This window comes from Perca fluviatilis, chromosome 9 (assembly GCF_010015445.1).
Source record: "Perca fluviatilis chromosome 9, GENO_Pfluv_1.0, whole genome shotgun sequence".
Classification (NCBI taxonomy): domain Eukaryota; kingdom Metazoa; phylum Chordata; class Actinopteri; order Perciformes; family Percidae; genus Perca; species Perca fluviatilis.
Genome location: NC_053120.1, coordinates 11,683,953 through 11,698,865, shown reverse-complemented (window position 1 = coordinate 11,698,865; position 14,913 = coordinate 11,683,953). Strand labels below are relative to the sequence as shown.

Sequence of the window (14,913 nt, the reverse complement as noted above, 5' to 3'; positions counted from 1 at the left end):
ACGTCTTTAAACCAATCACAACTGTCGTGGGCAGTGCTAAGCCCCGGATGTAGCGACGGTACGCTTGCAAAAAAGACAGTGGAGGAGGAGGGAAATCCAAAGTCTGTCAGGCTTTATTCCAGCACTGTACATCCGGTGAGCCATACTACATTCTGGGTAATATGTGGGATTATACTTAATCTGTCCAACGGCTATAAAGAAACTGTCTTTACTGTACCAACTGTGACTTGGTAAAGAAAATACGCTTCTATCTATCATCAAGTTCTTCCATTCTCACCTTCAATTCCTCTCATCCTTTGTTGCTTTGTTTTATTTTAAACTGATTGACATCAATTTATCCCCAGCACTTGGCCAACTGAGGCACAGTTGCCAATACATGCTAAGCATTTACCTGAGATTTCCTCTTCCTCTTTGTCTGACTGATTGGTGTACTTTCCCAGAGTGCTCTTCTTAGCATGTACTTCACATATTAGAGCCTTCTCTGATGGACCAGAGATGAGAGCACTGAGAGGAAAAAAGATGGGCAAGCATAAAGGCAACAACGGGTGAGAGGCTATTTAGGCTGCTTCTACATGCATGCTGTGGCCTGGAGAGCAAGAGCAGACATGTCGAAGGATAAGGTTAAAACCGAGAAGAGCAAAAAAAGAGGAGCTCCTGTTTGCAGCCACTGTCTCGATATATACTTGCTGCAGTATAAAATATAAAGCATTGTAGTAAAAATTTAATTTTGAGTTGATACTTTCTCTGTCTCAGAACCGCTTCCGAAACCTTAACTCTAGTATAAATCTGATAACGGTGTTCTTCTTTCCCAAGATTTTAAATCGGTATACCTCACTACATGCAACTCAATAGGAAGATTTTTATGTAAGGTACCACAAGGCCAGAGATGGATGAAGTGCTAAAAACTGACTGTAGATATGGCTGAATGATCAAATGTCAGAGTAGTTGACTATTCGCAAAGACAAAAAGATATATAGATAGATAACATAGATAGAGAGAGAGATAGATAGATAGATAGATAGATAGATAGATAGATAGATAGATAGATATAGATAGATAGATAGATAGATAGATATTAGTGATAATCTTAATGCTAATGTTTAGTTATGCATTCGGGTTCTTTTCTTTACCTTGAGCTAGGTAGTCTTCTTCTCCAGAAAGTACTGCTGAGCATACTGACAGGAGCAGGATAAAGTTCCACCTAGAGGGACGCAGAAACACAAATTAATAAGAGATTAGCTAATTTTAATAGCAATCTATTGAAACATAGAAATGGAGGCAAACGATCCAATCAGTAAATGTGTTGCGCTAATTAAGAACAATTCTGATCAAAATTCTGCTACACAGATGAGCGTTTCCCCCCGAAAAAGACCCTGCTCTCAAACATGCATATGTCCACTTATTCCGGTTGCCAGTCCATCACAGGACAAATACATATATAAACACACACACATTAACATGTATGACTAATTTAGAGTGTCTAAGTTGCTTTGTGTGTTGCAGCCTGTGATGGAAAAACAGAACTCTAGGATGAAACCAACGTAAATAGGAGGGAGATGAGGAACATACTGTAATAACTGGAGGACCAGGGCTGACAACTCATGCCTCTTCTTTCTTAACACTTAACACTGGCAGCACCCTTTTCTCATCTAATTCCAACCCTAGTGATATAGTTTATATGAGGAATTGCTGTTCATCATAAAGAGGCATTTCAGGGGGTTTTCACTTAATGCAAAACTCAAAGGAGAGATGTTAGTATACTACAGCAGTGGACAACAGATTATCCTGAGTACACTGAGGCAGAGTCAAAGCACACAGATGAACCAACACTCAAGTCAAATAATAAATCAGCTCTACAGAAAATAATGGTCTCTTGTTGAGGTTTTGTCTCAGTCACAAGTCAATTATCTGAGAAAAACACCAATGACTATAACTTGGCTGTTTTTCCATTCAGTCATTAACTATTAGACGTGCAGCCTTCTTGTGGCCAGGTTAGCCCAGTTGGTAGAGCAGGCGCACACATATAGAGGCTTACTCCTCAACGCAGTGGCCGTGAGTCCAATTCTGACCTGCGTCCATTTGCTACATGTCATTCCCCCTCTCTCGTTCACTTTCTCTGTCTTTGTGTAAGTTCTGGTCCAGCTCCACTTTATTCATGTTTATGATATTTTCTTATAAGTGCAGATGCTGTCACAACAAGTGAAGTGATAGGATGTTTGCTTTCCTACTTCAACACCATCTTACCAATATCCACTGCTGTCCGTGAACCAATACTGATCTCATTAAGATGATCAGCTACATGTCCTCTAAAAATATAAATATAAATTAATTCCCCCTCTCTCTCCCCTTTCATTTCTTCATCTGTCCTGTGGAAAGAAAGGCCTAAAATGCCCAAACAAATAATCCTTAAAAAAAAAGAAGAGTAACCTTCTCCTGCTGACATAAGGAGAAAGAGTCTCTGTGAAATCAGCAGGCAAATATCTCTTTAGTGATGCTGACATTGTTGATGGCCTACAACTTGACACTGGAACACAAGTGACATATGTTACTATTTATAAGTGTATACCAAAACCAACCATGACATACCACTTAGTTTCGCCACATGCCACAAGAACAAGAGTAGCAAACCATCACGGACACTTTTCCGATCTCGGCGCTGCAGGATCTCTCTGTAATAGAGCCTCGAGGTGATGATACATGGACAATTATTTGAGACAGTGGAGGTTGGAAATATTTCCTGCAAAGTTAGAATAGCCAAGATATGAACTGAAGATATAAGCATGGGCTATAAGGAAGAATTTACTTTTTAAAATCAGTTGTTGGAAGATAAAAAAATAAATAAAAAAGAAGCTTGGGAGCCCCTTAAAAGGCAACCTGACTGTGTTTACGAAGGCTTTTAACTTTTACATCTTAAGTCTGGAAATGTAGTTAAAAGTCACGCAGGGAGGGTGCCTGGGTAGTTCACCTTGTAAAGTGCGCACCCATATGCAGAAGCTCAGTCCTCGACGCAGGGGCCGCGGGTTCGGTTCTGACCTGCGGCCCTTTGCTTCACGTCATTCCCCCTCTCTCTCCCCTTTCATGTCTAAGCTGTTCTGTCACAAATAAGGCCTAAAATGCTAAAAAAATATAATCTTAAAAAAAAAAAGTCATGCAGGGAGCATTTTTGTGTCATGTCATTGTTTCCAGACAATGATGGATTTGGTCTCAAAGGCACATTTGGTTATTAACAACTGAATGCTGTTCAAGGAAGCATGCCTGAGAAAAGCTATGACCACAGAGAGTGAAAAGCCCCAGCTAAGAGTTAGAGAGAGACGTCGAGATTCATCTTTTAAACTCGTAAAAAGCATTTTGCCTCATCGAGCTTCATTCGCAAAGCCCTTAAAAGAGGTTGGCAAACAAGCTTTGTTTTTTATTTATACACAGGAGATAATTATCTGCTTTCATTCTGAAAAGCCACTTATACCATGTACATGATAAGAGTGATCTGTTATTAAGCAATGCACAAACCGCGTCTTCATACAGGCTACTAATGCTTTTGAAAATCTCATTATGCAACTAAAAGCAGATAAAGGAAAAGCTCAAAATCTTAGATTGTGAAACTTGCACTTACAATAAAAATAAATATTTTTTTTCACTAACTTTAGAATAATTCTTTTTTATTTCAAACTGTATCAATCACACATTGAGATATTAGGACCTATTGTATGTTACTCATTCTGCATATTGTGACCTTACTTTAATACATTCCTGGAACTTCAGTCCTTTGGCCCTCACTGACCCCACCTCTAGGTGGCACTGCCCACCATATAGCTAGAGTGCAGCATGTACTACAATCAGTAAAAAGCCAATTAAATGGTAAGGAACTCAGAGCACTTTGCAATGACATTTGTTTTCACTTATTCAGATGTTATTTTTGCGTACAGATTATGTTAATACCATTTTTGAATGGGGATCATGTGCAATGTGTAAAACACTATAAGAGGCCAGACCACTGTGTACAACTACCCTCACATGTCTTCACTTTTTATTCCCACAGTTTTAAGATAAAATCTGTAATCTCTTAAACTACAGCAAAGGCAGAACACGTTGTTTCATCCTTGTTATACAGTCTCACCACCCCTATGGGTATAATGCTATGTAACATTTGCTGACATTGCCAACCAGAGGTGTGAAAAAGGAGAGTATGGAGCAGCATCTCCAACCACAGAAAATGTGCCAGTTTTAGCATAAACCATGCTGTATTCCTATAATACTTATTGGATTTAACTGTCATATACTTTTTTAAATCATAGGATTCTTAGCTTTACTAAAAGTAATTTGCTCAGTCCACAGATGAGCATGAGAGGTGGAGTTTTTCATGCTTCATGATGATCAGTCAAATCACATGTCAAACTATCAAATAAATCAAACCACCAAACCCTAACTGAAAAATGGAATAATAACTATTTTGTAAATGTGGAAAAATGTGCATAATTCTTTTATATTTGCATTAAATGGTAGTCCAAGTCACTGACATGTCATCTCTTTTCTCCTACAACTATAACCCACAACATACTTTACAGAGCAATCATGGTGTACGGCTTCAAAGCATACTCTGTACATTCAAAACCAAATCAATCACACCGTCAGCCCTGTACATAGTAACAGCTGCTGACATAACTTGAAGTGGTTTCTGGCAACTACTGTTGTGATTTCCAACACAGTGTGGTGGTAGTACAAAAGACAGGAGGAGACAGTAAACCTGCTATTTTAATATGCAGTTATGTCAGAATGCTATCAATCACAGGCTGCTGTCACACCATATATCTTCAGGGATTGTTATGCGAGTGTGATGGCTACAAACAACATGGTAGCCATCCTACAAACATCTCTCCTTAATGGCATTTGAGGACCAGATTAAACCAGCAAAGAGGCTACTGTGTTTGTGTGGCCCTGTTTGACGGAAAGCCACAGACAGGCAGCCATGTTTGTTTTCCCTAAGCAATGCGGCCCTGCATACTTGAGCAAAAACAAAGATGCAGACAGAGAAAAAAGGTAAGAGAAAGAGAAGGCGAGAAAAAGACCACAAGAGAAAACAGAAAAGAAAAAGACTGAGCGTAAGTAGAAACACTATGAGCTGCGCCTGTCACCTGTTCCCCATCGAGAAAGTGGTGTGAAATTCCACTGCCGGGAACACAGACATATCCCCAAAGCAGGAAAAAAAGCAATAAGGGGGGAATATATGATTACAATTATTCATCTGTTGGGAGATGATAAAACTGACATTTATGAAGCCAATGAGTAGCTGGTTCTCCTTAAAAGTTGGCAGGGTTTAAAAGACCAAAAAAGAAAGAAAAAAACCTAACTATACACTAACACTTAACATTCTCTTTTGGAGTGACAAGTGGGGCCATCTGATGCTGATTCAGACAGTTTTTTTTCTACCTGTCTGTCACACAGTCTCCTTGTTCAGGCCTATTTAAGGCATCCCTGAGACTCCGCCACCAAACAGACACAGGTCATCGCTTCAGCACAATTACAGGTAAGGTACAAGTAAGTACCTTAACCCTACCACCATCCTTCTGCCTCAGCATCAGTTGGTGAGCTTTGTGTGACATCTTTTAAGCTTTTTATTTAGTTATATGCAAACAGTATGAAGTAAGCGACAGAACCGACTTCCTCATATCCAGGACATACATACATACATACATACATACATATATACACATGCAGAGCAGTTTCATCGTTTCTTTATTAAACCCTGTGGTAAAGCCCTGTCTAAGTGACAGCACACTATGACATGCTTTCCAGCCCTTGCAGTTAATGGAAAAGACTGCTGAAAGCAAGACAAAGCTCCCCAAACACTGCTCTGTTGACTAAGGGAAATACCACTATGTGGGAAGTGGGTGTCATGTCAAGACTATAAATAATCACAACTTAAAACTCCCCTCTGCAATGAATCATTCCAGCAGTAACAGATCGTGCCTTTCTCCCCTCAAAATTAGCTTGGATGCCTAACAATGGTTCATTCAACTGAGGGAAGAGGCTGAAAGGCAGATGGAGAGGTAAGTGCTCGATATGGCTTGGCAAATAGAGCAATGTCACTTAAGTTCTGTTTACGGTCCTCATAAGGAAAGGGAAACAATATTCTTAGTTTCATCATTGATGTCTGTCAGGGAGTGACTTTGTGAGCAGTGACACTGACAGTACACTGTTTACATGTCTAATATGGCAGGCCATTTACCAAATCCATGTCAATCAGGAGAGACTTTGTTGCAGATATGCAAAGATTTATAGTACATAAGCATAATATGAAATGTACAGAGCGTTTGGGGATTAGACTCATTGTTAAAAATATTTTAAAAGGGGTAGAGAAGCCAGACATATTCCCCCGGATGGAGCCTAAACACTGGTGATGGCGGAGAGGGAACCCGGAGACCGAACGAAGGAGCCGTCTGCCAGAAAGGGACTCAGGATGCAGTGGTTGACGATGACCAGAGGTGGAAGGGGAGGAGGAGGGTTGCACGTTTGCCTGAAAAGACAGCTTATCTTTAGGAAGAGATAGTGGTGATTAAAGTTATTCAGAAGTCTTCCTGAAAGAATTTGCGCTGAGTTCCATTAGTATCAACAAAGCATGCAAAGCTGTTAATCTGCGCAAACAACTCTAAAATGTTTAACCTATTTAGGGGATAAACAAAAAAAGAACGGGTACCGGTAAAATTGCTGTTGATCTGTGTTTGAGGTAAACATCGTGCACAACGAAAGTGCCTCTTTACTTTGCCTTTGGCGGAGAGGTTCTCTGATTTGTAAGGACAGGTTGGGACCATCTAAACCAACCCGATGGGAGTCACCTAGACTGACCCGTCACATTCCATCCCTTCCGTTGACTTTGAAAGGATTGTTTTTTGCCTTGAAAATACCATAACAGTACTGTAGATGTAGTACTCGTTAGAAGTACTCCACATAGAGTCATTATCCAGAAAATTAGGGTTTATGATTTATAGATCTTGACCTTAGCAATTGCCTAGCCTCCACTGTTCTATGCCCCCTTGGCAAAAAATGTGGCTCAGTTTAACTGATGTGGAATTCAAAACAGAGGAAAGGCAATAACTTTGACACGTAAACTGACGCAGTGCTCTCAGGAGCTCATAATAGAAGTCCCTTTGCAAAGACAGAAAGAGAGAGAAATCTGACAAATTACATCCATCATACATACAGTAGATTGCTCCTGTTAAGACCCAGCATCACACACACACACACACACACACACACACACAACAGACACACAGAGTCCCCATACTAAAACCAAGCGGATATTTCAACATCTGAGTGTCTTACTAGTCAGGTGTTCTGTTCCTGCATGCTTGCTTCGCTTCTCAATCTCGACCAAAACATTCCTGGACATGAGCAAGTGACTGTTCTACAGCCAATATCTGTTCTTTCTGGCCGTGTTTCCACTTTAGCACCTGTGTCCTGATCATAATTACTTCACTATGGAAGCACCAAGTGGTCTTGTCTTCTTCATGTCTAAACGGCCGTGAGCAAAAATTATCAATTCAACAAGTTTCCAGGTTTCAATTGACCCACTTAAAGATCTCTCTCTGGCCAACTCTTGAAATACTTTTAGATTGGACACATTTCCAAACTACCGCAAACAACTCATGAATAACAATATAAATATAATTTTGTAAGACTGGTATGTCATGTCCGGATGCTTCTTAATTGACAAAGAGTCGAGCGTGGTGCATGTTTGTGCTCACTCAGATGGAGTCAAGAGGTCACTGAAGACCAGAGTAAAGATTGACTTAGTCCACAAGACAGTGAGCAGACAAAGGGCTGTGAGTAAACTTCTACCGGCCTTTAATAGTTTGCTCTTTACCTGTTGTGGGGGGGACCTGCAGATGTTAGGAGGGTTAAATACACTCACTCACACCGACAGGCCAAAATATCTACAGGCACTGGTGTGGAGAAGGTGAGTGTACTGCAGCAAGGTGGACAGGCTGTCATTCCACCATTCATTATTTTTGCTTACGGGTGAGAATACACATTTCTGTTTTTTAGGTTTAAATCAGTTTCACAGCTCACACAAATAATGGCAAAAGAAAACATTTTTCCACCTCAGCAGAGCCTTTCAACAGGCTTCACCAGAAAATAGTTCCTAATAGAAATGGTCACAGTGAGGAATTAGCCTGAGTAACGTGGACATTGTTTCTTGTAAGACACTTTACTGTTCACTTTTTCAAATCTCTGTCAAAGTTAATACAGGTTTCACATTTTACAAGCAACTTCTACTCACCTCCATTGTAATGGGGTGGTGGCAGAGTTCTCAGCAGATATAACTGATATTTAAACTAGCTGCACGGTTAGATACCAATCATTGAGACACTGCTCTTTTAAACTTGATGTTATACCACCCAGGATTCAACTGAGCTTATCTAACTCTTATTGGCCAAGAAATTACAGACTCTTTAGCTTAAAATACATGGAAGACAAAACAAGAGATGTGAGGCCATATTAAAGGTCATTATAGTAAGTGCGATGATGGCCCCACAGTGTCTGTACTTGTATGTAATGACAAGAGTCAGAGTTGGTGAGAAGTGAGATGGAAAACATTGTCACTTATATTTTCTAAATAGACCTGTTTGTGGCCCAGTTATTTAAGAAGAGTGTGTTTATTGATATTTCAGGGTTTTCCTACAAGGCTTAGGCGCAGCACCCAAGCCGTTTTGGGCACCACCTAAGCCGAATGAATGTAACTAAATTACTTTTTTTCCGATCTAATGATTGTAGATGGTCCCCAGTGGACTTCTTTAGCAACGTTTCTCTTTAAGCATTTTGAGGGTTATTTAAGTATCATCATGCTCTAGCTTTTCCAACGTTTTAGACACACATATGGTAATAATAAGGGTTCAAAATGATGTCAAATTGCATTTTCTTTGTTGAAAAATATAACATTTTCTTGAGGGAGGACCCCTAAAATCCCACCAAATATGTGCACCTAAGTTTTCTACAAACCTAGGAAAACACTGCATTTGCATCATCACATAAACAAGGTCTATACCTGCAGTAGCCTCCTGCCAGTAATTGTTATGCCTCATTGTCAGTTAGGGTACCCTCCTAATTTACATCTATGTTCAGAATAACAAAGAATACATCTATCCAACACCTCAGCAACACACTGAACACACCTATTATTAAAGCACAGGTGCACCACACAGTAGTTGGAATCATTAAACTAAATGTCATTGTAAGCTAACCACTGTGTCAGTGCACCAGACAATAACAAGTTCCACCTCAACATCATTCATCATTTAACATTTTTTATCAGTCATTAGTCTAGACCCCCTCCTCCCAAGTAAATCTCCACTTCCTGAAACACTTGCATCATCAACTTATTAAAAAGGAACTACCAGGCAGCGTTGAGGAGACAGAATGCCCTCAGGCAAGTGTACAGCTGTGAGTCTCTGCAGCTATACAGTCCAACCCCCGGCAGCAATGGAGCAGCAATTCTTGCAACAGTGGGTGATTGTCTGGAGCTCAGGAGCCAGTTAACCACTGATGCATACGCACACACTCTCCCCGTGAATTCAAGGAAGGCCACACTTGTTCTCAGTCCACGCAGCTCTCCCATAAGGCTCTCATTTTCACTCTCAATTACAAAAAAAAAAAAAAAAAAAAATGGATCTCTCAGGATATCAGGTCCATTTTGTTTTGCAATGAGCATACAGTATCAGCAGAGAACAACAGAATGGGGTGTGAGCTCAGTTCTTTTAAGATCTTATCTGGAAGGAAATCATAATAGAGTACAGACAACTTGGACTCACTTCTGATAGAAGAAAATATATTTCCTGTTGCCTATGGAGGCATGCACATTTCTGTAGCTCCACAGTCCCAGCTGAATGTAACAGGACAACAAAACCTGCATGCAGGATGTCAATAATAAACACTTCCATGAGGAATGTTTAGGTGTAAAGGCACTGAATAGATTATTTTTCCCATTTGAAGCCTAAACACTGACAGCGTTTGATTCATTTCTTAGATCTTGAGTCCTTGACAGTTGCTCTTGTCCTCATATATATATATCCTCATATAGTATAACAAGGATTTATCAGTGACATGCTGAGTAAGCATCATTGCTTCCAAGCCATTTACAGTGTTTATTTCCCAGCTTATCATAGCTATGGGAGTGAAAGACAAATAAAAAGAAGGGTGTTCAGCAGTTGGCCACATGGTATTCAGAATATAATGTAGGAGATTCCAGGCTGCATGTTCATGTGGCGAGTTCAAAGCCAAGACTTGTGCACTTACAGGTACTACTTCTGAGATGTCAGCTACATTTATCAAGATCATCCGAGAATAAAAAAGAGGTTCACAGTAAATATTCAAACCTTTCAAAGTGTGCAGTTGTACTTCATAATGAAAAGTCAGCAGAAACAAAGGGATCTAATTGAAAGCATTAATGATAGAGACCAGTGATTTCAATATTAAACTCTATGCATTTACCGAATTGACTGAATGAAAATACTGTATTGTCAGTCACGTTTTGGTTGCAAAAACTTTTAGCTGCAGGGACTTTGTTTAGTCAATTGGCGCCCCTGTCAGAGAAAGACGCCAGAGAACAGAAATACGTCCCCAAGTTGCATTTTTTATGAAAACCTGTTCTAGGAACAGTTTCAAATCTGCATAGGTAGCCAAACATCTGCATACTATTAAACTAAATGGCCACTTACGTTGCTGCCGCGGAAACGTGTCCACTCCTTGTCCGTTGAGCTCCTAAATGCATTTGTATGCATTTGTCCAGGCAGCAGAGATCTGGGTAAAAACAGAATCACACTCAAGAGGATGCCTGCTCATGGGCTAACCCTTTGGTAACAGCCAACGGAAGCGTAAAGTGGACGGATGCGTTCTGCCACCTCAGAATTTCCTCATCGTAACTATTGCAGTCCGGAGGAGATATCTCTCCCACTCGTTCAAACCAGAGCTTCTCAGATCCTTTGCGCTCTGCGGCGCGCAGTGATCAGGCTATTTCTATCCAAAGTGGAGACGCGCAACAGTTGCATAGAAAACTTGGCTTGGAGAGCGACTATTCAGATTGCAGCAGTGTTAACTCGACTGCTGTGTGCGATACAGAGAGTCGGTGCTCGACAGAGTGGTCCAACACAACAGCCGATCCAGCTCTGTGCGTCTTTACCCCCAGGCGGTGGTTTGTGCTATGTGCCTTGACTTGCACTGATCCAAGGTGATCCGTATTCACCCCAACACAACTCCTACCAGCTGGTGGTGTTGGATTTCACCAGTTACAGGCTCGTGACATCACGGATAGAATTGTGGCTTGTGTTCATCAATGCCCTTTGTCTACTTTGACGACCGTATTAGCCCAAAGCAGGTATATGCCTACAATACCCATGTTAACCGTACTCTGCAGAGGGGATGTTCTGATTACAAGTCAGCATTAACTTGCTTGCAAAAAAACACAAACGTACGTTTACTGACTCATACCAAAATAGTACACACCAAGACTGAAATAATGCCAGAGAAAAATAGAAGAGATCAGCTGGTGCAGCGTCATGTTATTTGCTGACAAGCAAATCTGTCAGGTGCTGCCATCTCAAGGCACTGTTGTTCTGGCATAGCCTAATGGCAAGAGTATCTGACTCCTACCAGGACTAGGTTACACCACTTTATTTTGGTACTAAAACTTACTTACTGAACAGTCTTTGCACACAAATATCTAAAAATGCACCCTTATCTAAGAGTGTATTTTCTTAGCAGGGGTGTAGGTCGTGGAGTTCCCATTTTGCTCTGCAGTATGATTAGACACAGCAAAAGTTCACTTGAATCTCATAAGCACTTGGCAGTATGAAGATAAGCCACAACAAGTATGTGAGAAAGTATTTTTGGCATTGTTTGGTTGATTAATGATCCAATAGGGTTCAAACAGTCAAAAATGATGCAAATGATCATATGAGAATGTCGGGTTTGGTGTGAAAACATACAAATAAAACATACAGTATATGCACAGTGCCGTCCAGAGCGATGTGGCATCGGTGGACTTCATTTTCTTTGGCCATCATCCAAAATAATTAACTGCATTTCTACTCACATAAAATGAAATAAAGTTCTGTTACAGACCACCATGTGACATAATCCTGAGCAGGCCTGAGAATATGAAATGTGAAGGGGGTTTAACAGGTTGGGTAGCATTCCATGTAGTTTGAGGGGTTAGGATTTTTGCATCAGCTCCAGCTGCTGCATTGTGTTCATTCATGAGATTTACACAAACACAGATTTATTAGGTGCACAAACTGTAACAAACTAAAAAAAATTATTTTGCTCTGGCACTGATTAAAGTTAGAAATAGCCCTTCTTTGTTTCTCTGTAACCATGTCTGAACGCAGCACCGCTGTGTTTCCTGCTTGAAAAATTCTTTTCTTTATCTCTCCCATCGATTTTTCCAAACAAGCTGGCTTTAACCGTACTTCCACCTTTCCTGAACAAGGTTAACCCATTAACCTAGAACAAACAGAGCTCTGTGGACCACCCTTCCTCCCCCCGCCACATCCCCCAGCATCCATCTTCAGATGTCCACAGCCTCCCTCCGCTCAGCCTGGATGTAGAGGTAGTCCATATGGTTTGCAGTTTAGGAAACTGGGGGGGACACTACTAGGAGACAGAGCAGTTTCTGCCTCTAATCCCAGGTGGAGCACACAGCGTTTCTTAACCAGAAAACAGCAAAAAGACAGTTACAGTGAACAGTCATAATGCGCAAAAAGGAGTAATATAAGAGAGGTCAAAGGGACATGGAAACTCCAAGCGAGCCAACTAGCCACGATAAACAGCGAGGCTAATAAAAGAGCATTCATTTTGTGGTGCCTCCAAACAAGGTACAGAGGTCTGTGTGTGTCTGCACCAGTGGGTCAAACTCACTTCCCCCTCTTCATCAAAGACAGTTGTCTCAGAAGAGGAAGCACTTTGCACTGGATCCACCCTCTCTCTCTCTCTCTCTCTCTCTCTCTCTCTCTCTCTCTCTCTCGCTGGCTTTGCCATCAGCCAGCATCTTGGGATATCAATGCGTCGACCAGATGTTTTCTTCCACTTCCAGGAAACAAAAATGTTGAAATGCTGGTTCTCTGACAAGAGCGTGAATCAACATCATGAACGAAATAATTACATGATCAGTTTGTAGCAAAGCCCTGACATTGCCATTGGAGGCTTAAATATTATCTTTCTTAGAGAACTAGGGCATTTGCCATTTGCTGACTGATAAACACATGGGAAAGTTTGAATCCAGACATCTGTCATGTTGATAAAACCTTGATGAAATTATTGATATAGGGGCTCTCATGCTGCAAAAAGGTTCTATAAAGCTTTTTACTATATTATACCATAAAATTACTTCAGCCAAGTATGCACGCAGATTTACAGCAAACTTTTCAAGATGAATTTTCTTTTCTTTTTTTACGTCCAGATGTGTACTAATCAGTCCATTGTGCACTGAGCATCAGAATGTTAGGCCCAAACGACTGGTGTCCAATAATCAGAATCAGATCACCTCTCTTTTTACTCTCTTGAGGAATGAGCAGACGCAGTTTAGTGTACGCTGACCGCCTCCTGAAACATGTGGTATTCCCCTTCCACAGTTTCATAATGTAGCCAATGAGGTGGCCAAAAACCGTGTTGCAATGAAGCCAGAATCACCATGGTAGTCAATGGACCAGTGTTTTCAGACAATGATGGAGTTTCAGAAGTACATGAAGGCCAGGCAGGATTTTGAGCAGCACATGGTCACAGACAAAGTCCTTCCATATGATCAAATATTACATAATGCACAAAGAGCACATGTCCAATCTAGCTTGACTTCTTACTGTACCAAAATTGCTAATAAAAAAAGTTTAGAAGCAATGGATAACATGCTTTCTTTAAAGGCACAATAAGAAACATTTTCCTAAAAAAATGTATAGACTAAAAAGAATCCCTCTCATTCATCACACGTATGACCCACTAGAAGTGTAGGTCAGTGTCTGTATCTGCAGAGACCCTGCCCTCTGCCTGTATTTTCTTATTTTATTTTGTAGTTGGGGACGTTTCTGGGTGTCGACCTCGATAAATACGTGACCAGATGCCTGATTGAAAGCATGCATCCAAGAGTAGGCTACAAAAATGGCGGACACAGTGCAGAATAAACGCAAATATAGCGTGGCAGAACAAAGCTAGTTGCAGAATGAGAGTGAATCTGGGATTGGCTTTCACCCGCTGGCAAGCACCCTAACCCTTGTTGAGCCGGGGCGAGCGGACAACTGTGAAAGTCGTGTTTACAAACCGCAACCTACAAATCCTACGCATTCTGCGTTTAACTTTTCCACTGCATGGTACGGCACAGCTCTACTTAACTCGACTCAATCTTTTTCAGAGAGAAACGTCGTGACACAGGAGATATCCTGCAAAAACCCGCCATTTTTAAAAAGCGAAGCTACCGTCATAGCAACAGCAATTGTTTTATTAACTCACCCCAGACTTTAAAAAATGGCAGCCCACAAAACCACGCCGTAGGATACACTACGCCGTAAATTGCAGACATCGTTGCTGATGAAAGCATCCAGCAGTGTTGCGTTGAAAATGATGTCAAGGCAGTTTCACGTGGCGTTGCTATGGCTATCAGCTGGGAAACGGGGTACTATCCGCAGTGGAAAACAAAAAAAGCAACAGGAAAGTGGACGAGGAGGAGGGAAGGCTCTATGGTCGGTAGAGCATAAAACAAAACATTGTCTTGTAACCAGCCGGAAGACATAATAAAAATGTGCTTTTGAGTGCTTACTGTAAGTCCATTCTCCTTGACATGATACTGCAGACACGGTTGGTGAAGTGTGCCTCATTAGGTAAACAGCTCATCAGTAAGCATCTGCCAAATATCAGCCTGAGGGAGAGTAATAGGTC

At 41.0% G+C, this 14,913-nt stretch overlaps 1 protein-coding gene across 1 annotated transcript in view; it reads right to left on the bottom strand.

Moving 5' to 3' along the window:
* The window catches only part of LOC120565976 (collagen alpha-1(XXIV) chain), a 102,572-nt gene extending 88,068 nt beyond the window's left edge, over positions 1 to 14,504 (bottom strand). Inside the window, exons 1-3 of the mRNA XM_039812141.1 lie at positions 14,488 to 14,504; positions 10,710 to 10,791; positions 1,131 to 1,201 (exon numbers count right to left, since the gene is read on the bottom strand). Coding sequence (XP_039668075.1) covers positions 1,131 to 1,201; positions 10,710 to 10,762 — 124 coding nt within the window. The 5' untranslated portion in view covers positions 10,763 to 10,791; positions 14,488 to 14,504. The remainder of the gene's footprint in view (positions 1 to 1,130; positions 1,202 to 10,709; positions 10,792 to 14,487) is intronic.
* Positions 14,505 to 14,913: the final 409 nt, after the last annotated feature.